This window comes from Saimiri boliviensis, chromosome X (genome assembly GCF_048565385.1).
Source record: "Saimiri boliviensis isolate mSaiBol1 chromosome X, mSaiBol1.pri, whole genome shotgun sequence".
NCBI classification, from domain to species: domain Eukaryota; kingdom Metazoa; phylum Chordata; class Mammalia; order Primates; family Cebidae; genus Saimiri; species Saimiri boliviensis.
The window spans coordinates 116,521,336-116,547,768 of record NC_133470.1 but is presented as its reverse complement, the minus strand read 5'-3'; the positions used below and the strand labels follow the sequence as shown (position 1 = coordinate 116,547,768).

The 26,433-nt window shown below is 39.5% G+C and overlaps 2 protein-coding genes across 2 annotated transcripts; one reads left to right on the top strand and one right to left on the bottom strand.

Moving 5' to 3' along the window:
* The first annotated feature begins 225 nt into the window (after positions 1 to 225).
* On the top strand, positions 226 to 8,341 carry PGRMC1 (progesterone receptor membrane component 1). Its single transcript, XM_003931068.4, has 3 exons — positions 226 to 661; positions 4,195 to 4,350; positions 7,022 to 8,341. The coding sequence occupies exons 1-3, from the start codon at positions 334 to 336 to the stop codon at positions 7,123 to 7,125; spliced, it is 588 nt and encodes a 195-aa protein (XP_003931117.1). The 5' UTR covers positions 226 to 333; the 3' UTR covers positions 7,126 to 8,341.
* A 10,943-nt stretch (positions 8,342 to 19,284) lies between these two features.
* On the bottom strand, positions 19,285 to 22,510 carry LOC141582727 (A-kinase anchor protein 17B-like). Its single transcript, XM_074391577.1, is given in 3 exon segments — positions 19,285 to 19,404; positions 21,757 to 22,335; positions 22,337 to 22,510. Coding segments are annotated over 3 exon segments (873 nt in total).
* Positions 22,511 to 26,433: the final 3,923 nt, after the last annotated feature.

The following is a 26,433-nucleotide window of genomic DNA, read 5'->3' as shown; positions in this document are numbered from 1 at the left end:
GCTAGAGGATGGCGGGAGAATGGCGTGAGGCTCGGCTGGGGCCTCCCAGGTAGAACTGAGGCGGGCACTGCGCGGCCGCGGGGCACCGGCGCCGGACTCCAGAGGCTTTGTGGGGGACCTGAGGGCGGCCCAGCGGAACGGAGCAGGGCGGGGCGCTTAGGTGGCCTCGGGGGGAGGCGGGGCTTGGAGGCTCCGCCCCTCCGGCCCCGCCTCCTCCCCGGCTAGTCTTAGGCCGCCGCCGAACCCCGCGCGCCACTCGCTCGCTCAGAGGGAGGAGAAAGCGGCGAGTTCCGGAGCCCTGCCTAGCTCGGCCCAACCTTTGCTCCAGAGATCATGGCTGCCGAGGATGTGGTAGCGACGGGCGCCGACCCGAGCGAGCTGGAGAACGGCGGGCTGCTGCACGAGATTTTCACGTCGCCGCTCAACCTGCTGCTGCTTGGCCTCTGCATCTTCCTGCTCTACAAGATCGTGCGCGGGGACCAGCCAGCGGCCAGCGGCGATAGCGACGACGACGAGCCGCCCCCGCTGCCCCGCCTTAAGCGGCGCGACTTCACCCCTGCCGAGCTGCGGCGCTTCGACGGCGTCCAGGACCCGCGCATACTGATGGCCATCAACGGCAAGGTGTTCGACGTGACCAAAGGCCGCAAGTTCTATGGGCCCGGTACGTCGGCCAGCTAGGGGGCCCCGGAGACAAAAGAAGGGGGCCCCCGGCACGGGGCTGGGCGGGAGAGAGGCGAGGCGGGAGCGGGGCGCCCCTGAGCTGAGGGAGGAATGGCGGCGAGCTAGGGAAGGCGGGCGGTCGGAGAGCTGGGAGGCTCCCGGGGCGGGCAGGGGATAAGAGGCGCTCTAGAGGGGCTGCGGGCCAGTCGGGGACGCAGATCCCCGGCCCGCGCTGACAGCGCTGGGAGGGGGTTGGAGAAAGAAGGCTGAGGCGCTTAAGCTGGGGGTGGCTGGGACTGCAAAGCTCGAAGGCGTTGTGGGGGGAGCACATCAAAGCCAAGGCTGTTGGGGGCGTTTCCGCAGGTCTTGGGCTTGAGGATTCCTGGAAGGAGGAGGGGGTAGTGTCGGGTTCTAGGAGGGGAAATGAGGGAGAGATGAGGAGAGGGCGGGAGTGAGAGAAGGGCCAGAGCCAGAGAAGACTGGAAGGCCAATGCCGCCGGGAGTAGATTCCGAATGTGAGTGTGTGGGAGAAAACGCAGAGATAGGATTAACAGCAGGTAAAAGCATTGTGCCTGGTGGATGGTGATGTGTGTGTGCACTCGCGAAGTGTGCATGCGCGGTGTGTGCGTGTTTAGTGTATGTGATTTATCAGGGGTGTGTGTGGTGTGTGTGCACGCGCATTTGAAATGTGTCATGCGTCAGGTATGTGTGTGGCATGTGCTGTGTGTGGGCAGATGGGGAAATGCTGGAAAGTGAACAAGGAGGAAGGGGACTGGTTGAGAGAGGAATAAAGGCTGAACGTGGTGGACAATGGTAACACGGCAAGCTTTTAAGGTAATATGGTATTTAGTCTGTAGCAGAAGAGAGGATTAGAAGCCAAAAAAAAAAAAAAAAAAATTAAAATGGAGGGAGGGAGAAGTGGGAGGATACCGAGAAACAAAAGGAGTAGAGCTATGAAGACTGCTGGGTGGGGGGAATCAGAGGGAAATGAAGAATGGGTAACTGCGGCACTGCTGAGCTGTCGGAGGAGGCAGGCGGTTCCTTAGAGGTGAGGTTTTTGCAAACCTGGTTGCGTATCAGAATCACCTGATGCATCTGAGGAAAAATACAGATTCCCAGTCTAACCGCAGATGACTTAGAGATGCAGTTGAGTCTCAGGATGGTCCAGGAGTCTGCATTTTAACATGCTTCCCCAGGTGAATTTGAAAAGCAGCCGGGCTTGCAAAGTCCTGCTTTATAGAATACGTGGGGAGGAGGGAGAAGAGGTTTTTGATCCTCCAATATGGACTCTAAACACAGGGATCTTAGAGGGTGTTCAGGTTAATCTCGCAGTCCAACTGATCAAAATAAGATGTGTTAAGGGTAAGGAACTCACTCATTTAGTTTTTTTCTTGCAGACATTTTCTTTCTTTTTTTAGAGACAAATTTATTTTTTAGAGATAGGATCTTGCTCCCGTGTTGCCCAGGCTGGTCTCAAACTCCTGGGCTCAAGCGATCCTTCCACCTCCAACTCTCAAAGTGCTCGGATTACAGGCGTGAGCCACCACACTGAGCCTGTGGATATTTTAGAATACCTGCTTTCTGTAGGCATGTAACTGTCAAAATAATTTGAAAACCAAACGACACATATTATTTGTCACTTAGAGTAGCACACATAGATGCTTTATCAATAAACATAATCATGTAAATACCTGTTAATATTAAACACAACCATAAGGCAGTAAAAACATGTACGTGAGGCATCATCATGACTAGTTTGCAGAGTCATTGAGAGGAATGTCAGCCTGCACACAGAGCACAAAGCTAGGAGTCAGGGCACCTGCGTTCTAGTCCTGATTGGGTCATTACTAGTTGTGTGACCTTGTCCAAAGCATTGTTCTCTCTGAGCCTTAGTTTTCTCTCTGAAAAGTAATAAAGATCGCCTATTGTGAGATCTCTGTCTCTATCTTGCACCGTCATTCAGTGAGCCCATGACTACGTGACATCATGGTAGGAAGTGATGCTTCATGTTGTAAAAGATTCCTAAAAAGCAGTCATGCTAGTGCCTGTTAACTCTGTGCAAGGTACTGTTGTAGATATGGGAATATAGCAGTGTGCAAAAGAGACACGAATTTCTGCTTGCATCCTAGTGAATATACATTGAGCCGAATAATATGTATTTTTTTAAAAGACTTTTAATGTTCCCACTAGACCTTGTTTAAATATTCTGTGAGGTTTGCTTAGTAAAGACTCACTCTACCAAGCCAATGACCATAATTTCTGAAATGATGAGCTTCAAACCATTACGTTTGCCTATTCTCAAGTACTAGGTGCTGCCATTTCCACTAGAGGTATACATTTAAGAAAAATGTGGGAATTTTTTTACCTCCTCTAGTGGATATGGCAGCATGTAATGATTAAAAATAGGTATTTTTCTTTGGAATTTTAATTGCATTTAAAAGTCATAACATTTACCTAATTTGTAAAAAATTTCTGAGTGTATTGAGGTTTCAGGTGACCAGGCCATATTGAAACTTGACCTATTCTCATATTTGGCACAGTGTTTACCTACAAACTTTTTAATGTCAGGGCTGCTATTCAATCTGCCTTGGGGGAAATAACACACTGTTTAAAGTACACTGGATTCTCTTCATGTAGTTGTGCAATATTTAAATAAGTCTAAATATCCACTTTGTGTACCTACGGAATGATTCTCTGCTCTCTTAGACAAAAGTTCAGTATAATATCACAAATAATAGCATTCTGAGTTTTATAGAGTTACTTTGCAGTATTGACTCAGCCTCTTTTCCATGAAGATTTTAATATTTTCACAGTCTTCTCAAGCCTACCAAAAACAGATAATGAAGACTAATCTCTGTGTTATCTCTTATTTATTGACAGTGAAGGTTATGTAATGTGGATAGATTTTTGAACCACTGATACTCTTATAAAATGATTCTCTGCAGATGCCATGAGTTAATGTTTAATTGAACCTTACAACCAAAGATCTCTATGAGATACCTTTGATTCTTTAAAACATATCAGAATATATTTATAAGGAAATGTGTTTTCATGTACACATCAGTGCGTATTATCTTAAGAAACCATAACTCTCATTGGTGTAGCCCAAAGTGCCTAGAAGAGTCAGGCTCCCAGTTCAATGTTCTAAAGTTGAATTCTAACCCATGAACTCAGTATTATCTTATATGATTGCCTACTACCACTTCCCAAGAGATCACTAGCCACATATGACTTCTACTAGCTGTTTGAAAACCACAGGTGACTGACACAAATGTATAGCAGTTTGATTTACTTTTAGTTATTTAAAAGTTTAATGACAACAGGTCTTTCTGTGTCTCCTACATAGTGATCAAAATATCAACATCACTATGGTTTCTGAATGGAATTTGAAATTCAAAAATGGGGCTATATTGATGAATAGGGAAGCCATTTTCTGTGTATAAATCACAGAGAAATCGATGGTCTAATAAAGAATTGATCTTTGGTTTTGTTTTGTTTTGTTTTGTTTTGTTTTGTTTTGTTTTGTTTTTGAAGAGGGTCCGTATGGGGTCTTTGCTGGAAGAGATGCGTCCAGGGGCCTTGCCACATTTTGCCTGGATAAGGAAGCACTGAAGGATGAGTATGATGACCTTTCTGACCTCACTGCTGCCCAGCAGGAGACTCTGAGTGACTGGGAGTCTCAGTTCACTTGTAAGCATTTTTAAAATTGTACCTGGGTCAAATTTCTACCGGTAATGGGGATTCATGGCAGGACAATAGTTATTACTAAGCAACCTAAAACTTGGTGCATTTTGATAGGCTCCTTAATCTTGGACAGATCAAGTTCATGGCTTGAAGTAATTGTAGCAGTGCTGAGTCACTTGCTGTGATTGCATACCAGTTTTTAGCTAGTTCTCTATGGAAACTTGGGTTTCTGATTTTGATTTTTAAAATTTTGAGAGATTTGTGTAGATTCCACATGAGGATTTGGTGCTTGGTGTGTCAGGGAAAGGACAGTGGCCATCTTGGCTACAGAAAGGGATTTTCATAAGCCCTCTCTTGTAGAGCTTGCCGTTTAAAAGCAGCCCACATCTCTGTTGAAGAATGGGAGACTTGTATTCTGTGAAACAGCTTCTCTTTGAATCTAATTGAGCCTAACTATAGGCCTCATCTACAAATGATGCTTATAATGTGCCCAGCAACAATGGTGTCTGCATTTTTAAAAAGAAAATAAAAAGGAGATGCTTGTTTCTGGCTTATGCTATGGGCCTAGGTCTTTGGAGAAAAGTAGGAATGAGGGGTTAAGTTCAGATTTGGAGAATTCAGGAATTGGCTTCTGTCAAATCTATTTAATTATCACTCTAGCAATATTTCACTGCCAAGAATTTGAATAAGAGTCTTTCCCAGATTTTATGAAATAGTATATAAAGACTACAAGCATTTATTTGAAGATTTTTCATTTAAAATACAGTTTTCTATGTGTGTTCTCTATAATCGGTTAACTATTACATGCTGTCTTGGCTCTGTCCAACCATTTTGTTTGCAAATAATGCTGACTTCAGAGAGAGTTCTGGATTAATAATTAGCCAGATGTGTCTCTGCCTTTGAGTTTGGGTCTCAAGCAGGCTAAGTGTCACTTCCAAGTCTAGAGGCAAATCTTTATACTTTGGAAAACATAGTTCAGTTACCTAATATAGTCCCTAATTTTTGGCATCATAAGGATGCCTTTGTAATTAGTCTTCTATGTGAAACCAATGAATTGTAGTGTATAACTTACAAAGCTGTTTTCTAGGGTTTGTCTTCATCAATGGGAGAAAAAGTGTGATTTTCTTTTCCACTTTAATGCTGGCCCCAGTTGCTTTCTTGACGCCTCAGCTACACTCAAAGCTGGTGTGGATTCCCCTTAAGGCAGGTTTCACAGGCACCACCTGACTTTTATTTGACTTGTACAGTTCCACTTGTTCCTGACGGTTATTTCACACAAAAGCAGCTTTAGTTACCTGGTTAGACAGGTTGGTTACTCCTCTAATTCCTACTCATATTCAGGAATAGGAGACTCTTGGCTTCGGATATTCAGATGATCAACCCTGCATTGGTTTGGCTACAGTGATATGGAGGTTTCCTGATGCCATCTCAAGTCTTTTGTATGCTGGTTTGCACCCTTACATCTGTTTTCTCTGACACCTCCAGTCATATCCTGGCTCCTTTACCACTCCCTTTAGCCACCCATAGGTTTTTCTCTGTGCTGGGAAAAACATTCTGTCTCCTGCTATCCTCTTCATCTATGAGACTATTTTTCCTTCCCTTCACTGTCAAACAAACTTCTTATAAGTTTTTGTTGCTAACTACTGCTTCATTTCCTCTCTACAACTTCCTTCTCCCTACGATATGGCCTCTATCCCCACAATAGGATTGAACTTGCTTTTTGAAAGATTTCTGGGGAAACCTTTTTTTTTTTTCTTGCCAATCCTGACTTCACTTGCCCATTCCATGTTGTAGATCTCCTGTCATGTGGTCCTCCAGAATGGCTCCCTCCACAGAGTTCCCATTTTGGTCTATGGGAGCTCGTTTTCACTTAATTAACTAATTCTTCCAGTTTTCTTGCAAAGTACACATCCTTCCCTTTCCACTCCCCTGGACACCACCCTGTTCCTGGCTCTGGTTCCTTTGTACCTGGATCTGCACACTAGCCTCCAGATCATCCTGTTCCCAGTCTCTCCTTACTGAAATCTGCCCTATGCATCACATTGATACTATTGTTAAAGCACCATTTTACTTTGTCATTCCTTCACTTCTAAACCTTCAGTGCCCTTTGCCACCGGTAAGTCCAAACTCCTCAGGCTGGCTTTTCAGATCTTTCATAACATTTCCCCACACTACTTAGCCAATCTTATCTCCTACTAACTTCTAAATGTTAACTCTACTCCTGCCAACTTTTGTCTCTTTATTGCTTTCCAGATACGGTGTCTCACCTGTATGCATTTGTACATGGTATTTTCATTTTCTGGAACTCGCTCCCTAAATCCTTCTTTACATTTTTCCAAAATATATCCTCCTTCCATGAAGTGTTCTATAACCCTTCTAACAAACTTATAACATGCCCTTGTTCTTCTAAACATTCTCTACACACAAACAACTCATTTCGATATTACCTTACACACTCTTGCCAGACATTGTCACCTGTTTTATATGTCTGTATTCTGTACAAAACGAATTCCCTGTTGGCAAGGACAGTGGTATAAACCACCTCTGTCTCCTTCAGGAAGCCCGACAGACTGCTGAGTATATTGTAGGCCTCTAATAAATGCTTTAAAGTGAAATGTGGTAATGATGTTTTAGAAAGAATGAGAATGACCATTTGTGTTTTCTTCTCTACCTCCAGTCAAGTATCATCACGTGGGCAAACTGCTGAAGGAGGGGGAGGAGCCCACTGTGTACTCAGATGAGGAAGAACCAAAAGATGAGAGTGCTCGGAAAAACGATTAAAGCATTCAGTGGAAGTATATCTATTTTTGTATTTTGCAAAATCATTTGTAACAGTCCACTCTGTCTTTAAAACATAGTGATTACAATATTTAGAAAAGTTTTAAACACTTGCTATACGTTTTTAAATTAACATCACTAGTGACACTAATAAAATTAACTTCGTCTTAGAATGCATGATGTGTTTGTGTGTCACAAATCCAGGAAGTGAACTGAAGTGCTGTAATACACATGTTAATACTGTTTTTCTTCTACTTGTAGTTAGTACAGGATGAATTTAAATGTGTTTTTCCTGAGAGACAAGGAAGACTTGGGTATTTCCCAAAACAGGTAAAAATCTGCGATGTGCACCGAGAGCAAAGGATCAACTTTTAGTCATGATGTTCTCTAAAGACAGCAAAACCTTTTTTTCTCTCAATTGACTTAACTGCATGATTTCTGTTTTATCTACCTCTAAAGCAAATCTGCAGTGTTCCAAAGACTTTGGTATTGATTAAAAAGCTGTCCAGCAACAAAATGAAATATCAAAACAGAGCTCAGCTGCAAAAAAGCATATTTACTGTGTTTCTGGACTGCATTGTTGTCCTTGCCCTCACATAGACACTCAGACACCATCACACACACAGTAGCATATAGTTAGCATTAAAATAGGATCTGAACAGTCAAAAGAAGGCTTTGGTAAAAAGCTTGCTGGCCTAAAAACCTAAATATATGATGAAGATTGTAGGACTGTCTTCTCAAGCCTCATGTTCATGGTGGGGCAATGGTTATTTGGTTATTTTACTCAATTGGTTATTCTCATGTGAAAATGAGAGAGGGACATACAGAATAGGAATAGGTGTTTGCTCTCCTGAGAGCCTTCATGCGCACCCCTGAACCACAAGGAAACAGTACAGTCATTAGCCAAGTGGTTTTTAAAGTAAAACATATTCATAAGGTAACATTTGTTGTTGTTATAAAACTACACCCACTGCAAAAGTAGTAGTCAAGTGTCTCGTCTTTGATATTGCTCTTTTGATTAACACTATGCTTAAGTAGACTATACAGTTGTATGAATTTGTAAAAGTATTATGTGAACAACTAGTGAGATTTCAAACTCTTGTAATTGTAGTTAAATAGTCGTTGTATTTTCTTGTGAACTGTGTTTAATGATTTTCCCTCAAATCAGAAAACAAAATGATGTGCTTTGGTCAGTTAATAAAAATGGTTTTACCCACTATAGTGTGGTGACTTATTTAAATTATTTTAAAAACTTTATTCTAGGGAATCTGATTCAATCATTTTACTGTGGCCTAAAATCCAGTTTTACTTTTGAGTGCAGAGTTTTTGTATTCCAAAAGCAGCAGCAAAATTTCATGGATACCTTACACCACAAACCAAATGCCAGCTTGTCCTGTTAAGAAATAGTGAATTGCTTTTTTTGGTGACTTGTCAAAATTTGCCTAAATCAGAACTTTCTAAACTGTAAATGGCAGACCTCCACCTTGAAGTCTATAGCAAGGTTCTTAAGTAATGTTACTGAAGGCATTGTCATTGCCAAGTGCTAAGGAAGGGTTTTGGGGTTTTGTTATGTTCATGTATTGTCTGATCAGGAAAGTATCAGGAATCCTTATAGTAACAAAGTTAATTCACCTCATGTCAAAAGAAGGATAACAGATTTGCATATGCAGTCAGTTGCATAAATGAAGACAACCTATTAGTGTTTTGTCATTTTAATGTTAACATTGGCAGAGTTTTCTTACAAGAGATACACTCCCTGAACCAAAGAAATTTCCATTTTTCATGTTATCAAATCACATTGCATGTACTTGTGAGGTGAGTTTTTTTTAATGTGCTTTTTTTTCCCCCACTGGGTTTCATTCACCAAATGTCTGAGTGCCTGTTTTGTACCATGTAACTTGCTATGCCTTATGCTTTGGAGAAGGAGTTGGAGAGAGAAGTTGGGCCCACCTTTGCAGCCTAAAATCTCATGTGCATGCGAAGATCAGGCTACTCATTTTGCAAAATTAAACAGGCTTGTCTGCTGCCAAGAGGAAAATACCTAGAGCAAGCTTGTCCAACCCATGGCCCATGGGCTGCATGTGGCCCAGGACAGCTTTGAATGCAGCCCAACACAAATTTGTAAACTTTCTTAAAACATGAGAATTTTTTTTTTCTTTTTTCGCTCATTGGCTGTCGTTAGTATATTTTATGTGTGGCCCAAGACAATTCTTCCAGTGTGATCCAGGGAAGCAAAGAGATTGGACACCCGTGATCTAGAGCTTCATTAAAACTTCACTCACAATAACCTGATTCTCCTCCATTCCAAGCTGAATCAACATTGTGTTGGTTACTTGTAAGTGAATATTGCTATAAGGCAGGACTTTGATCTAAAAAATTCTCAAATCCAGCTATCATATAAGCCATATTCATGTAAAAGGCGCTGCCATTCAAGAAGATGTTGGTGTCCAGGGGTAGTTGTTACAACTACCACATGTCCAGTGAAGGAGGAAGGTGTTAACATCTGGTTTGCTCCCCACCTGCTATCATCCTACCAGCTGCAGAGACTTCACAGTACCAGCATCTGTAGTTCATAAGCAGCATTCACTATATGTTTTCAGTATCTGCCTATCTGGCTTCCCTGCATAATGTAACATTCACCTTGCTTCAGAGGGCCAAATTTATGCAAATCCTAGATCAAGAACAAGCATCCATACATTTCTTGCTGTTTCGGAAAGAGCTCTTTGAACCCAACAAAGACCCTTTCAGCTCTAAAGTGCCCAGGTTTTACTCCAAGGTACAGTCTGCCTTTGTTTATAATACTTACAGGCAGTTTTCTATATATTTCACGTGAAAATAGAGTTAACTCTTGAATGGTCAAAGACTGATTATTGAGGACCCTAGCTTCTCTGACTAGACTCCCCATCACAAACCCACAAATATTTTTTGATACTGTATAACTTTAACACTTCCACCTGGGGCCGAAGGAATCAGATGAAATTCCATGGAGTCAATTTTGCTACTTCTTATTAGCACTGATAAAATGTGGTGTCCTATGAACTCTGACAATGTCAGTTTCCACAAAATGGGAAAAGTTGCATAGAAATGATACTAAAATTAGGCATCTGTATTTCCACAGAAAATGTTATTGTGTATGTGCAAGATGCTAGTCAATACATGTGATAAATGAACAAAGAATATTCACTATAATTTTATTTTTAATATATCTGAAAATTAAATATGTATTATTTCTCTAACAATGCAAATGAGAAAAGAGATCAGCAATATTAGTGCAAAATAGCATACTGTAAGTAGAAACTTTCCCCAAAACTTTCTACCAGCATTTATTTAAAAATAAATATTTTAAACAGTTTGCAACAAGTAAAAATATGTTTATTTGGTTCTTATTTTCAAAATTACCAGGTTACATGGCTTTCTACCTGAGATATTTAAACACACTGACATATTTTTAGCTTTTTTACATTACTACCAGCAACCCATACATGAAAATACCTACTTAAAACACAAAGTTTAAAGTTCACATCCCTGTGAACTTTAGGGCACAGGGACACAGAATAGGACATAAAAGATGTGAGAAAATACTTTTGCACCACTTAGCACAACAAAGAATAACAGCGTTAATTAAGAAGGTGGTTATAATATTTTAGTTCTATTTTGCTCCTAAGCCAATCAATTAAAAAGTACAGGATGTTATCTTCCTCATTTAAGGCCTACACACCAAAAAAGTTGGTTCAAATTTAGAATGTATCACCATAAGACATATAAAAATCTAGGGTTATACAGAATGTAAACATAAAACCAGTATTTTTACTTTCTTCTAAGTCCCAGGATGGTATTTAACAAACAAGACAAAAATGTTATATAGAAATGACTTAGCACCGGTTTTATTACACATAAAAATTGCACATCATGTAATCTACAACTTATTTTTAAGTCTGACTACTGAGCAGCAAACTGTTTTCACGTCTAAAAACTCTACAATGAAAAGTCAAGTGACAGAAGAGAGATATTTTTCAAAACAAGCATAGCTGTTTCTCATTACAATCTTGTAATATTCTTTGTTTTAATGGCATGAAACATGAAAAAGTAAGAAGCAGGTTTCTGTCAAAGGAAAATAATACCTGGTTTACTGAAAGTTGCCTGACAAAATACAAGCTGTTAGTAGTTTAAAAGGCTATTCTGTACAGTACTTTGAACATTAAAAGTCAAGGCACTTGCCCCATGAGCAATGTTTTTCAGATTTGACAAGCCAAATCTAGTTTTGATGGAAGAGTCACTGGCTTGAAAGTGAAACTGAACATAAGGGAGCCAACACATCATCCACTGGTTATTAATAATAATAAACATCATCTGCTATGGTATATTCATTTCTGAGTTCTTGCATGTACTAACAGCTCTATGATTAGAAGAGATCGATGAAATTGGCTCTTCCTTAAGATAAATAAGACTTTGTAGCCCTTTCACATACCAGGTTGCTTAAGAGGCTGGTTATGAGTACACACTGTGATATTCTGGACAACCACAGTGACTGGCATTCTACCTGGCTCTTCCAGCTGGTACTTTTCTACAGAATATCAGATGAAGAGTGTTTGAATGAATCACGTCATATCAAAGTTTTGCCCTTTACTGCTTCTGTGGATTAAAAATCACTTTTTCCTGTTGCTGACAGTCTCTAATATCATTAATGTCTTCAATTACCAGGTCAGGCATAGTTTTGTTGGAGAAAAAAAAAAAGGTAATCTATTGCCCCTGGGGTCCTAAATGCAAGGTAAGGCAGGATGAATCAGCTGAGCTTTCTATAGAACCTGTACTGCAGTAAGATGTAAGTTTTCCAGAATCCATAAAATGTCTCAATTTAAAAACATTTATGAAGTCAAAAACTAGTAGGTAAAAAGATCAATTGCTTAAGAGTTTACAAATTCTACACATACACATTTTTCCCCAGCTACAAAACGATAAGCTTTTCTCTTGACTCTAAAAACTCCATGGCATTACTGAGGATTGAGAAGAGAGGCGCTTGTTACTGCTTAATAAAGTTGTTTGGATTCTTGCTTTAGTGATTCTTTAGAATGGAAAATTACAGAAAAACAGCTAGAACTCAGATCAAATCCTGTCCAAAGACCACTTTACTTTTGGATTTAAGTAATGTGACCAATAAATACTTATTTGTTGTTGTTAAAAAAAATAAAGCAGTTTGGGGGATATTCAATGACTTTTTACAAACTGTGGTCACCAAGCCCTGAGTGAAAGGATTACATAACCTGAAATAGAATACTGCCACATCCCCTCTTTTCAAGTAACAATACCTCACAATTTTTTAATATTTCCTTTTGCAAATTCCACTGGTTATATCATTTCAATCCTGCTGTTTTTCTAAAATGGAAAGCCATGGTCTTCTTAAAAAAAAAAAAAAAAAAAAAAAAAAAAAAAAAAAACTCAACCCTGCTAATAGATTTAAATACTATCCACTTAAACTTCAAAGGACAATCTGGACCACTTTTAGATTCTTATTCTAAGACTTTGTCTTGAAAAAGATAACTCTTTGTGTATTTAAATGTAGTAATAAAATCAATTTTCTTTTGGTAGGTGCTCATGCAACTCTTTAATGTCACGAAGAAATCTATGTTCTAACTGCTATCTCTTTTATCTACAATTATTTCTAAATAAAACTCAGGAAAGTTAGTTGCTGCACACGGTGTTTCTGACCAAATCAAAGAACATGTAAAAAGATCGTTCTTCATACACTGTTGTCATCTTTGGAGATAAATGATACTAAATGATGATGTTATAATAGCTAAGTAAGAAACCACAGAGGGCCATCTCAACCCCTCTCAGTGTTAATCTGCTCCTTGACTGGCATAGAATTAAGGTTTTAGTTGAACTGTAGAAATGTCTGTCCTTGGATCAAGCAGCATTTAAAAGCTTGAGCAGAGTCAAATAGAAAACATCATTTCTCTTGCCAAAGTTTAAAGCATAGGTCAAAATGACTCCAGGTGTGTTGACAAGCTTTGGAGATATAAAACACCCAGGTTTTGAAGCTTTTAAATGCTGCTCTCTTGCTCTGTAGTTGTTAATTATATGGCTATATTTGGTTTTAAATTTTCTTCTTGTAACATGTTTATTGTGAAAACGGATACTCTTGACCTAAGTGGCCATAAAGACATTTAAAATTTAAAGGACCAGTATAGTTATGTTCTGAATAGCTTCCATAGTCAAAATGCTCTTGATCATTGTATCTGCTATAATTAGAATTGAACTTGAAATAGTTAGCTCCTCTAAACTGTCTTGCATTCTGGTTATAATTTGACTTCCAAGGAGTCCTTCTTCTGCGAAAATCACCAAAATAGAAAGAGCTAGCACTTCCTAATGATGTTACAGGCACCTGAGAGGGCCCATAGTTCACTTGCTGGTGAAACGTACTATCACTAAACCTCATCTTCTTTCTTGTAGCATCCTCTAATAGATAACAGGAACTGTGTTCCTGGTAGCAGCCTTTATAAAACGAGTATTGAGGGGCTAGTTGTTTATTCATTTGGCCATTGTTGTTTCCATGTCTAATGAAATTACTTTCACCCCTATGCCATGAAAATCTCCATCTTGGTTTATACCTAAACTTCCTGCCTGGGGTCCTAAACTTGTAATTAGAGTATTTTTCCTCACCATCACGCTTCCACTTTGAAAAACAGGTCTGCTGACTTGACCATGTATCTTGTTTGCAAGTGATCATTTTGTCAGTGTCAAGAGGTTCTTTTTCTGAGAAACTATTAAATGTGGCCACAGATTCCTCCTCCTCCTCTTTGTTTATGCTAAGGGTTTCACTGAAGCATTCAGAATCACTACTAATATCCTCTAAGAAATCTGTCAACTGTAAACCTAAGCCTGTTGACCTCTGGGGTGGAGACGCTTGGTTTTTCCTTGTGGATTTGGAATCTTCAATATGGTAAGTGCGAGTGTTTTGTAACAGATAGCTGTTTCCATCAGTTGGGGACAGCTGATCACCAACTTCATGGGCTGTCTCCTGGTAATGAGTATTAAACCCATTAGTACATTCTCTAGCATAATCCGCATTTCCTCGTTTATGCTCATGATCCTGAGTACAAATTTTTGATGGGTAATCATTTTCTTGAACCTGTTTTTCCCTTTCCAGGTTTTCCACTTGGCTGGAATTGATTGAGTGATGCCTACACTTTCTCAAACGAATCTGAAATCCATCTCCCTTAGCCTGGACATCCCTCTGCCACTGACGTGTGCCTGCTGCAGGACTTGTTTCTAGGCAGATACGAGCATATTGTGGAGCTTCATAATAATTGAAAAGATAGTAAAAAAATGCATCTGTTTCATAGATCTTAAGTTTTCTGCCATCGCCTCTCCCAGATAATCTGGAACCAGATTCACTAGAACCGTGGTGGTCTTTATTTTCAAGAGACTGGCCTTTAATTATCGTGATCTCCAAGGAGTAACGCTCAAAAAACAAATTGTATTCATATTCATCATCACCTAATAATGTTCCAGTTCTCTGTTCTCTAGGTGAACACCTTAAATTTTCTTCCCTAAGGCAGTGGGAAGATTTATGTAAGTGATCCCTAGTTATTTTCTTCATTTTTTGTTTTTGTTTATTGTCTGACTTGGTAACCTGGTATTTCGATATTTCCTCTTGATTTTGAGGATGCAGAGTGTTGAGGTGTTCTTCCTCCAGAGTTTTCAAAGCGTTCAATGGAGAATCATTAGTTTTGGTGTCTATGTGGTCTACCTCCTGTGGGTTAAACTGTGTGGATGCCTTCAAAGAAAAAGATTAAAAATCTCACATGAAAAACTAAACAGATTAAAAAATTCCAAAGAAAATTGTACTTTCTGACATTGTTCTGAAGAGACTTCTAATATCTGGGATAGATCCAAATGAGAAACAATATTGCACTGAGGAAATAGAAGGCAACATTAAATGTCTTAGTCTAATATGAACTATTTTGAGTAGGTCTATGCCAATGCTTATGTGAGAAGGCACACTTTACATAGCCTTAAAAGCACATGACTCTTTTTTCATTTGTTCAAAAATCAATGAGCCTGCTATTCCAGGTATTGTGCTAGGAGCCAAAGATACAAAGAGGAATAAGAAATGATCTATAGCCCTCCCAGAAAATCCCAGCACAAGAAAAGACTGATAGGTGAAATATATATCTAAAAGGGTCAACCAGCATAAAAGATAAACTGCCTTTCTTTTTCTCCCAGCCTCTTACTACGGACTGCAAGTAAGGCTGTCTCTAAGTTTCCCTCCCACTTCCCTGTGCTCAGTAAGAAGCAAGGCAGCAAGGAGCAAATGTGGCTGTGACTATGGTTCTATCTGTAGTCATGTCTGCGGTGCTATCTGCTCTACATAACCACAGAGCAGGTGAAAGGTGCTGCCCACAGGCCCCACCCTTCTGGAGGCTTTGTACTGTGCTCCCACTGACACCTGACACACATCAGAGCACAGTGCCTACACACTACCTGGGATTAGAACCTGAGACTGCATAATGGGTATAAGTATTTATGGGGCCAAGAATCAGACACCACGCACATTGAAAGAGATAAATTCTTTAGGAGGAGTCGCCCTCAGAGATTATTAAGAAAAATAAAGAGATCCAGCTAGTCTTATTATCAATGTAAATGTGAGATTTTTCTGATCCTGATTTCACTAAGTTTGATTGTTCACACTAATGAGAAAGAGGTCAAAATTGCAAATACACATAAAATTAACTCTACGTAATCCTAACAGCATTTACTATTCATACTTTAAAACACCAGATATGGATTTTTAAATGAACACTTTGGTAGCTTTTCTGGCTTTTAATCCAGGACATCTGCAGAATCTGGCTATCTTTAGGAGGTCAGGAAGGGGAAGAAACACCTTCCAAAAATGAAACTCTCCAAACATAGCAATTGCTCTGTGAGGTGAGAAATTCCTTATCAAATAGATTAAAACGAAGACTATCATGAGCTTGTTACAAGGCTCAAGACTCTCCCAAAGCTACTGCAGATGAGTCAACAAGTAAAGTTAATTGAAGACTACAAACCTAACACCCACCCCCATCCATTTCTTTCCCCCTGGCATTTTTCTGTTATATCTGTTAGGAACTTAGAAAACTCTATACACTAGCTAAATGCTCTGGGTAATACTGTCCTGAAGTTTAGAAAAGACAGAGAGAGACAGAGACAGAGAGAGAGAGAGAGAGAGAGAGAGAGAGAGAGAGTTAAATGGAAGAGGTGGGATGCAACTCCTTTAGATAATGTGGATATCCCTTTTGTAAATCTGCTACCAGGTTGTTAGAGGTCAGCCTATTTAAAATAAACCCCAATGGAAGCAGTGAGTCTTCCATGGAGTGAATTTTCAATTGGCCACTGCTCAAATGCAAAGGTAATGTCTCAGAACAGTGAGTACCTACCAAACTTGAAGAAAAAGTCGGCAATAGCCTTCCTGAAATTTTCCTCAGGAGTACCCGTAGGAACCAAGTACCTCAACTCACCTCTGAGCCACTAGGTACTTCCTCTCCTCCCATTCCTCTGAAGAGTCCGGCTCTTGAGGTACCTAGCTTTGGTTTTAGGCTTCTGTTTCCATTGCCAATCACCTTTTTTCTGGACAATGAATAAGATTAAGCCACTCAGAAGGTATTTATCAGGCATTTGATCTCCTCCTCCCTCCCTCCCACTGCCAAGGAAGAACAGATCATCTCAGCTTCCAGGAATTCACCACTGCTAACCCCAGGGCCTGACATAGACAATTTATGATAAAAAACAAAACACTGTCAAGCATCAGTCAAGGGGAAAGACACATCATTTTCTTAGTCAAATAGAAGCTGTAAAGGAGGTCTTCTGCAGAGATAAGAGTATCAAAGAAAGAAGGCTACAGAATTCAACGGAGGGGACTTTATCCCCTACATTCTCAAACCACATGCAGGGATCACAGGATCTAGCTTTCATGGTGATTATTTCCTTTTTCTTGTGAATAAAACCTATGAGTTGGTTTCACACCGACAAATAAAGATGAGTCAAAGTACTCGGAAAATCTTCAGGGTAAGAACTGGTCCTTGGTACATATTACTTAACACAGCACACTATCAGAAAAACATACTGGCTTAGAAGAATACGGGCTTTTTTCCTGCTGTTTTCTGAAAATTAAAACTGTCTCAGTTAGGCCCTTATAGGAACATGGAGAAAGGGAAAGAAGGGATAATTACCTAAGTCAGAACTTAGCCAAAAGTCAGAGGATTATCTAAATTGGATATTCAACCTGGATTCGGGGGGGAATAGTTATATTTATTAGGCTCAAGCGCTGGCCAACTTTCACAAACATGACCTCAAGTAATTCCTATCACCCCGCCGGTCAAAAAAGTAAGGGACACATGGAAGGGTATTCTTTATCTCCCTTTTTTTTGAGACAGAGTCTTGCTCTGTCACCCAGGTTAGAGTGCAGTGGCACGACCATAGTTCACTATAGCCTCAGACTCCCAGACTTAAGTGATCCTCCTGCCTCACCCTCTTGAGTAGCTGGGACTACAGGCACGTGCCACTACAGATGGCTAATTTTTATTTTTTGTAATTTTTGTAGAGACAGGGTTTTCCCATGTTGTCCAGGCTGGTCTTGAACTCCTGGCCTCAAGTGATCCTCCCACCTCAACCTCCCAAAGTGCTGGGACTACAGGCATAAGCCTGCCTATCTCTTTTTCTGAATGCCTACAATTTACATGAAAGAATAAAAGAATAAACATGCATGAGGAAGGGCCAGGAAGTAAAATTAACTTTCAAAAATTTGTAGTTTTGGCTCATCTGTACTCGACTGGCAACCTTCGGCAATCCAATAGCTCCTTCTAGACTCAAACTCCTTAATTGAACATCAATGATAAACTTAAATAAATAAATACAAAGAGGCTGGGTACAGTGGCTCACACCTGTAATCCCAGTACTTTGGGAGGCTGAGGTAGGCGGATCACCTGAGGTCAGGAGTTCGAGACCAGCCTGGCCAACATGGTGAAACCCTGTCTCTACTAAAAATACAAAAATTTCTCCCAGCTGCATCTACAGGCCCACCTCCTGCCTCAAAAAAAAAAAAAATACAAAAATTATCTGGGCATAGTGACGTATACCTGTAGTCCTAGCTACTTGGGAGGCTGAGGCAGGAGAATTGCTTGAACCTGGGAGGCAGAGGTTGCAGTGAGCTGAGATCGTGCCACTGCACTCCAGCCTGGGCAACAGAGTGAGATTGTATCTCAAAAGGAAAAAGAAAAAGAAAAAGAAAAGAAAAAGAAAAGAAATAATATGGAGGCTCTTTAAATTCAGAGACAGAATTTAGGCCAACAATAAAAATACTCCCAATCAATCCACGCCTTCTTGCGTACAAGTTAGCTTGTTTATTGACCATTTTATAGAAGAAATTCCACCCAGACCTAAATTCTTAAAAATTTTAAATTAGTAGGCTAGGTAATTTTGATAATATTTGGTAAATTGGTAAAATTCTGAATTTGGTAGGCTAGGATTTCACTATCAAAGTTTATGGTCCTTTTTTTTCTTAATCATTTCTTTCCAGACATCTTAATTTATCTAGTTCTATTATTCCTCATCATTTGTCCTCCCTGACAACCATATTTTTTTGAAGTCTCTTGTTTCCTTTTTTTTTTTTTTTTTTTTTTTTTTTTTTTTTTTTTTTGAGACAGAGTCTTGCTCTGTCACCAGGCTGAAATGCAGTTGCACAATCTCAGCTCACTGCAACCTCTACCTCTCGGGTTCAAGCGAATCTCCTGCCTAAGCCTCCGAAGCAGATAGGACCACAGGTGCACACTACCATACCCTGCTAATTTTTTGTATTTTAGTAGAGACAGGGTTTCACTATGTTGGCCAGGATGGTCTTGATCTCCTGACTTCGTGATCTGTCCGCCTCGGCCTCCCAAAGTGCTGGGATTACAGGCGTGAGCCACCGTGCCTGGCCCAAGTCTCCTATTTTCAACAGTTTTGCTATTTCGGTTTTGTAACAGCACAGTTGAAAGACTGTAGCCTTCAGTGGCATTTTCCAATCTGCTCCAATTCTTGCCCCCTAGCTCAATGTTATCTACTAAGTCTAGCCATTTAACCAAAAGAATTAATCTATATATCAAAAGAAAAAGAAATTGTCATTAAATTTGGTCTATGTACCTTTCAGCTACTTCTTCTCTTTTCTTTTTTCCTTTCTTCTTCTAGTTCTTGAAATTTTAGCCTTTCCTGATTTCTCCTCCTTATAGGCCCTTCACTGAAGTGCTTGGTCGTATCAGACGTAACCTGCTCCAAAACAATTCAAAGTTTCATTAGAAAAGTTAGCCGGCTGGCTGGGTATGTCCCAGGTCAGAGAGATAAAACTAAGAAAGTGCATGGTAATTCAAAATCAATTGAATTCAAAACGTCCTCTCTGCATCCCAGTATTCATATTCCTACTGCTTCTCAGCCACCAGCCAAACAGTACTTGTAGTCCTGAGAATTTTCTTTGGCAGAACCCTTGAATAAGTATACCAAATCATCACCTTAACTTTATACAGTTTTACTTGTCAATCGTACCTCAATAAAGCTGTTTTTAAAAAAACCTGAGGTCATAGGCAGCATCACAGTGCCATCATAGGGACAGGCTGAGAAATGTCAGTATATTACCTCTGGTTCCTTAAAAATATCAAATGAGTTAATGTATTTTTTAAAGAATCATTAGAAACAAAAATAGAAGTGTGTGTGGTGCAGGGGGAGCAAAGATGCACAAAAAGTAACCTGATGAGAGAGAAGATCTATCATGATTAGTAAACAACTTTTCAAATCTTGAAATAAAGTGAAAATTAGATGGAGATAGACTTGCCTACAAAATAAAAGTAGGCAGAAGTAGCTACTTACATATGTATGAGAATGGTAAGCAACAAATTCATGATCATGGTTAGCTCTGAGGGGAGGGAAGGAGACGTGACCGAGAATGAGTACCACTTCCTGCTGTTCAGTGTTTGGCTATAATTTTCTTGTGATTTGGCTAACCAAAAAACAAGAAAATTATAGCCAGACACTGGATGGCAGGAGGTGGTCTCTCATCTTGTGGTAATGTTTTATTATTTATTTATTTATTCTTGTTTTTTTTTTTTTGTTTTGTTTTGTTTTGTTTTTTTTGTTTTTTTTGTTTTTTTTTTAAGATAGGTTCTCACTCTGTCACTCAGGCTGGAGTGCAGTGGCGTGATCTCGGCTCACTGTAACCTCTGTTTCCCGGCTCAAGCAAACTTCCAGCCTCAGTCTCCCAAGTAGCTGGGACCACAGGAGAGAGCCACCATGCCTGGCTCATTTTTATATTTTTTGTAGAGACAGGGTTTTGCTATGTTGCCCAGGCTGGTCTCAAACTCCTGAGCTCAAAATGATCCACCTGCCTTGAACTCCCAAAGTGCTAGGATTACAGGTGCGAGCTATCGCATCCAATCTAATTTTAAATTTTTTCAGCTGAGCGGTGGTATAGAGGTGATCATGATAGTATCTGCTATATCATTTGTCTGACTGAATAGCTCATAACTTTAAAATATACATTTTAACATAACTAGCTACATATACACACGTATATACACGCATGCACACACACTCTCTCTCTCTCTCTCTCTCTCTCTCTCTCTCTCTCTCTCTCTCTCTCTCATACACTGGAAGCTGAAAGTCCAAATTCATGCTAAAGACTGATTCAGAGAAAAAGGAGGATGTTGCATCTTTTTCACTGCTGGGTTAAGACTTCAAGAAGGAGATGCCAAAGCAAGCAGACATCAACAAGATGACATGATGAAGTAGACAGGCTGATTTCGAAAGTAAAGGATCCAAGTTTGTTAGGATTATGTTTTAGCAGTTTGCCTGAGAGACATCCTGAAAATATAAGTTGTGACCTAGAAATAAAGAGGGAAAAAACTACTCTCCATGTGTTGTCTTGTTTTTGTTGTTGTTGTTGGGTTTTTGTTTGTTTGTTTTGAGACAGAGTCTCACTCTGTCGTTCAGGCTGGCATGCATTGGCATGATCTCAGCTCACTGCAACCTCCACCTCCCAGGTTCAAATAATTCTTGTGCCTCAGCCTCCCAAGTAACTGCGATTACAGGTGCGTGCCACCACACCTGGATAATTTTTGTATTTTTAATAGAGATGGGGTTTTGCCACGTTGGCCAGTCTGGTCTTGAACTCCTGACCTCAAGCGATCCACCCGCCTCAGACTCCCAAAGTGCTGGGATTACAGGCGTGAGCCACTGCACCGGCCTCCATGTGGTTTCAAACTGCATGTATTCCTCTCTTCCTCTCTCTCAGCAACTTGTCAAATGCAGTAAGCATATGAGATAATTCCATAGGGCCCATGAATAATTCTTTAATGCCCTCAAGTATTTGGGACAGAGCCTCAGATTATAAGAACAATCACTTTAAAGTCACAGCTGGCAGCATGCCTGATAGCACAAGAATGAGTGTTAAATCAGAATTGTTTTTCTTCCTAAACATCCATTTGCTAAGAATAATGAAAGTCTTTATACATTAGCTATTGATCAGAGCCTAGTAGGGTCTAAGAAAATTTATCCTAGATGCTTCCTTCTAGCTTTTACTCAGGATTACCTGAACAGTGGAAAATAAAAGAAACTCTGGCTGCTTCTCACCTTAATGTTACATGCCAGAGCTTTCCCATCATCTCCTTTAAGCATCAGTTTCATTCTTCAAAGGGACTCCATGGCTTTTACAAAGTCAGTTGCCTCTTGGTACTGTATGAAGGCCTCAAATGTCTGCAAGCCAAAGCTAAAACCCCCAAATCTCCCATCGGTCATCACTTCTCTGTAGGTGTCAAGCACAGGAATATCCACATTCTTGATGTTCCCAAAACTTTCAAAGACTACCTGAAGGATCTCTTTACATGGCTTCTTCTCGCTAGAATCTTTAGGTACAAACCATTTACAGGGCAAGCCTTCAAAATATATGGAATCTGGGCTCTTCTCATTGTCCTGCTCTTCAGCCCCATCACCTAACAAGGCCTCTTTTTCCTTGGGGAAGTGCTCCCACTCTCCCTGGGCATCTATAGCCACTACTTTTAAGTCTTTTTTAAAACCATTTAGTTTGATGATCTTCCCATGTAACTTTGCCTTCAGGATCTGAACCAAACTTCGGGTTTCAACCTCACTCTCAAATTCGATGAAGTCCCTTGTTCTCTTGGAGAGCCGATCTGTGGTGAACTGGTCAGGGAAAAATCAGGCTCTTCAGCAGGTCAAGAACTTCCCAGTTAGAGAAGGGCTTCATAGGTTCTAGACTCCTTGGGACCAATATGTTGATCATCAATTTTGCTATGGGCTTGAGGTAGAGGTGCTGAGCTGAACAGAGCTCTGTTGCCTCAGAGTTATCATACACCACTGTGATTGTCATGGTGTCCTCAGACCACCTTAGAGAGTGAAAGAGAAAATTTTGATACAGATGGAGTAATGCACAGATTTGAATTGTGAAAGGGTGCTGGCATTGCTGGACTTGGGACAAATTGATAAGGAAAACTATATTACAAGTAGAATTAAAATAATATCTTCTGATTCCTGGAACTAATAAGTTATTTCAGCAGGGCTGCAGAATATAAGGTTAATACTAAAAAGTCAATAGTCTTCCTATACAGCAGCAACGAGCAAGTAGAATTTGAAATTTAAAACTCAGTATCATTTACATTAGCACACACAAAAAAAAAACAATGAGATACTTAGCTAGAAATATAACAAAATATGTATAAGATCTATACAAGGAAAAGAATAACCAAATATGTGGTCCACAAATAAGAAGACTCAAGATGTCAGTTCTTGCCAACTTGATCAATAGATTCAATGTAATATCAATCAAAATCCCAGCAAGTTATTTTGTAAATACTGGCAAACTGATTCTAAAGTTTATATGGAGAGGCAAAAGACCCAGAATAGCTAACTCAATATGGAAGGAGAAGAACAAAGTTGGAGAACTTACACTATCCAACTTCAAGACTTACTATAAAGCTATAGTAATCAAGATAGTGGTTTGGCAAAAGAAAAGATAAATATGTCAACAGAACAGAATAGAAAGCCCAGATAGATGCACACAAATATAATCAACTGATCTTTGAAAAAAAGGAGCAAAGACAATATAACAGAGCAAAAAAATCGTCTTTTAAAAAATTGGTGCTGGAACATTTAGACATCCACAAGACCTTGGGTATGGCAATGACTTTTTAGATGTAACATCAAAGGCACATTCTAGAAAAGAAATAATTGATAAGCTGGATTTCATTAAAATTTAAAACTTCTGCCCTGCAAAAGACACTGTTAAGAGAATAAAAATATAAGACACAGACTGGGAGAAAATATTTGCAAAAGATATGTCAGATAAAGAATGGTTATCCAAAATATACAAAAAACTCTTAAAACTCAAACAATTAAGAGTACGATCTGATTTAAAATTGAGCCAAAGCCCTAACAGATACCTCCCCAAAGAAGATATACCAGATGGCAAAAAAGCATAGGAAAAGATGTTTCACATCAAATGTCATCAGGAAAATGCAAATTAAAACAACAATGAGATACCACCACACACCCATTAAAATGTCCAAAATCCAGTACACTGACCACACCAAATGAGGTCTCCTTAAGGAAGAAGCATCACAATGAGCATGTGGTACAATGAATGCTCTAATTCATTGCTGGTAGGAATGCAAAATGGTACAGTCATTTTGGAAGACAATTTGGCGGTTTCTTACAAAACATACTCTTGCCATATGATCTAGCAATACACACTCCTTGGTATTTCTCCAAAGGAATTGAAAATTTATGTCCAAACAAAAACTTGCATGTAATGTTTATAGCAGCTTTATTCATAATTGCCAAAACCTGGAAGCAACCAAGATGTTCTTCAGTAGGCGAATGAATAAATAAACTGTGGTACATACAGACTATGGATTATTATTCAGCCCCAAAAAGAAATGAGCTATCAAGCCATGAAAAGATACAGAATAAACTTAAGTGCATCTTCCTAAGTGAAAGAAGCCAATCTGAAAAGGCAACATACTATGATTCCTACTTTGTAACATTTTGGAAAAGGCAAAACTATGGAGACAGTAAAAAGATCAGTGGCTGCCATGAGTTAGAGGGGAGGGATGGATGAATAGGCTAAGCACAGAGGATTTTTAGGGCAGTGGAGCTATGCTGTATGATACTGTAATAATGGATACATGTCATTACACAATTGTCCAAAACAACAGAATGTTCAACACCAAGATTGAACCCTAATGTAATCTATGGACCTTGCGTTATGATGATGTGTCAGTGTAGGTTCACTGATTGTCACACTTACAACCACTCTGGTGGGAGATGTTAATAATGGGTGAGGCTAAGTATGTGTAGGAGCAGGAGGTATACGGAACCCTTCTACCTTCCACTCAATTTTCTTTTTTTCTGAGATGGAGTCTCGCTCTGTCGCCCAGGCTAGAGTGCAGTGGCATGATCTCGGCTCACTGCAACCTCCAGCTCCCAGGTTCAAGTGATTCTCCTGCCTCAGTCTCCCAAGTAGCTGGGATTACAGGCATGCACCACCATGCCTGGCTAATTTTGTATTTTTAGTAGAGATAGGGTTTCCCATCTTGGCCAGGCTGGTCTAGAAGTCCTGACCTCAGGTGACCCACCCACCTCAGCCTCACAAAGTGCTGGCATTACAGGCATAAGCCACCATGCCAGGCCCCTTCTGCTCAATTTTCTTGTATATCCAAAACTTCTCTAAAAAATAAAGCCTATTAAAAATAATATCTGTTCTATAAGGGAAAAATAATAATATATTTTTATTTAATAATATTTGTTTAAATTTTTTGGAGTTTTCAAAGAGTATATACTGTATCTCAGTTTCCCTAACCATAAAATAGAGGTAATAAGATTTGGGAAAGGATTAAATGAGTGAGTACAGGTGAAATCCTTAGAATGTGCCCAGAAGTTCTCAATAAACATAAGCTATGATATTATTTATTAGTGGTAGTATTCTTACTTTATCTTATTTGATTTATGAAGCAAACTGTGAGTAAGCACTTGCATGCCTATCTTACAGAGGAGGAAATCCAGACAGATTTAGGAAAATTAAATGACTTGCCCATATATTGAGACACCCAAGATTCCAAATCTCTAACCTATTGTACAATTGATCTTAAATGTAAAGTCCCACTAAAAACCTGCTGGGGATGGTACAGAAACAGGGCCAGGGTGGCACATTAATGAACATGCATCAAACTGATAGTTCTAATCCACACACCTGACTTAGCATCCCTTGTCCAGGTTGGTTTCCAAGTCTAAAATGGACATATCTACTCTTATTCCTCCCATCTGTTGACTTTAACTAAATTGATCTCTGAGTTAAAGTTAGGAGGAGACAGCCTTTTCTAATGAGTGACAAAGTGAATTTGCCCTGTACTTTGGGAATGGAAAAAAAAACCCAAAACATAAGTGCTTGCTGGTACTTGATATTAACAAACTCTTTGAAGCTGTCCTAAGGAGACAAGATCACTAATGCTGGGAATTAGGGATTTAAGCGTCTATTTGCTTACTTTAAATAGCACTTCCCAACAAAGGAGTTTTTTTCTGAGTGGACATATTCAGACTCTATTATCACCAGAATTTCTCATTAATGTCAACTTTTGGGAAATTTAGACCCAAACATATGTGGCCAGACGATGGAAATTCTAATACAAAATTTACTGCGAAATCTTGGCTAATTTTATAGGTACAGAATTATTTAATAACTAATCCTAAAGGACAATCCAAGTTAACTTCCTTTAGAAGACAAGGTTTGTATAGACTGATTTTATAAAAGGTCATTAAAAGTAGTAACTAAGATACATTCCAGAAACCCTTATGACAGCAACATTGAAATGAAATGATATGAGAATAAACATACTTTCTTTCTCCAAAAGCATCTAAATAGCAAAATGGAAAAAGTCCAGTTAGTTTGCTGTAATTTGCAGTAAGAGTCAACACTAAGCCCCGTCTAGAAGAATTAATGTGATATTCAATTAAGATATGCTGAACTCTAAAATTTATTTATAATCATTAGCTATTTATTTAAACAACCTAATTTAAAGCAACAGTTTTTTAAAAACATTCCAGAAAATAAACACCCAAAACAGAGTTACTCTCTTCAAAGTAATCAGGTTTGTCAAGCTCTCCATTTGCTCCAGCGATGCTGCCTTTGTTTAAAACACTGTAGAAAGCTTCTCTTGGATTGATTTCAAAGCCTGGGTGACATTTGTTTAAGTAGCATCACGGAGGCCAATTTCCAAATTCCTTTATCATGGATTTGAC

Bases quoted from the DNA above. Each gene is read 5' to 3' on its own strand.
- PGRMC1 (XM_003931068.4), top strand. From the start codon at position 334: ATGGCTGCCGAGGATGTGGTAGCGACGGGCGCCGACCCGAGCGAGCTG. The intron at 662-4,194 runs GTACGTCGGCCA...TTGTTTTTGAAG, and splicing joins CCGCAAGTTCTATGGGCCCG to AGGGTCCGTATGGGGTCTTT. The intron at 4,351-7,021 runs GTAAGCATTTTT...CTCTACCTCCAG, and splicing joins CTGGGAGTCTCAGTTCACTT to TCAAGTATCATCACGTGGGC.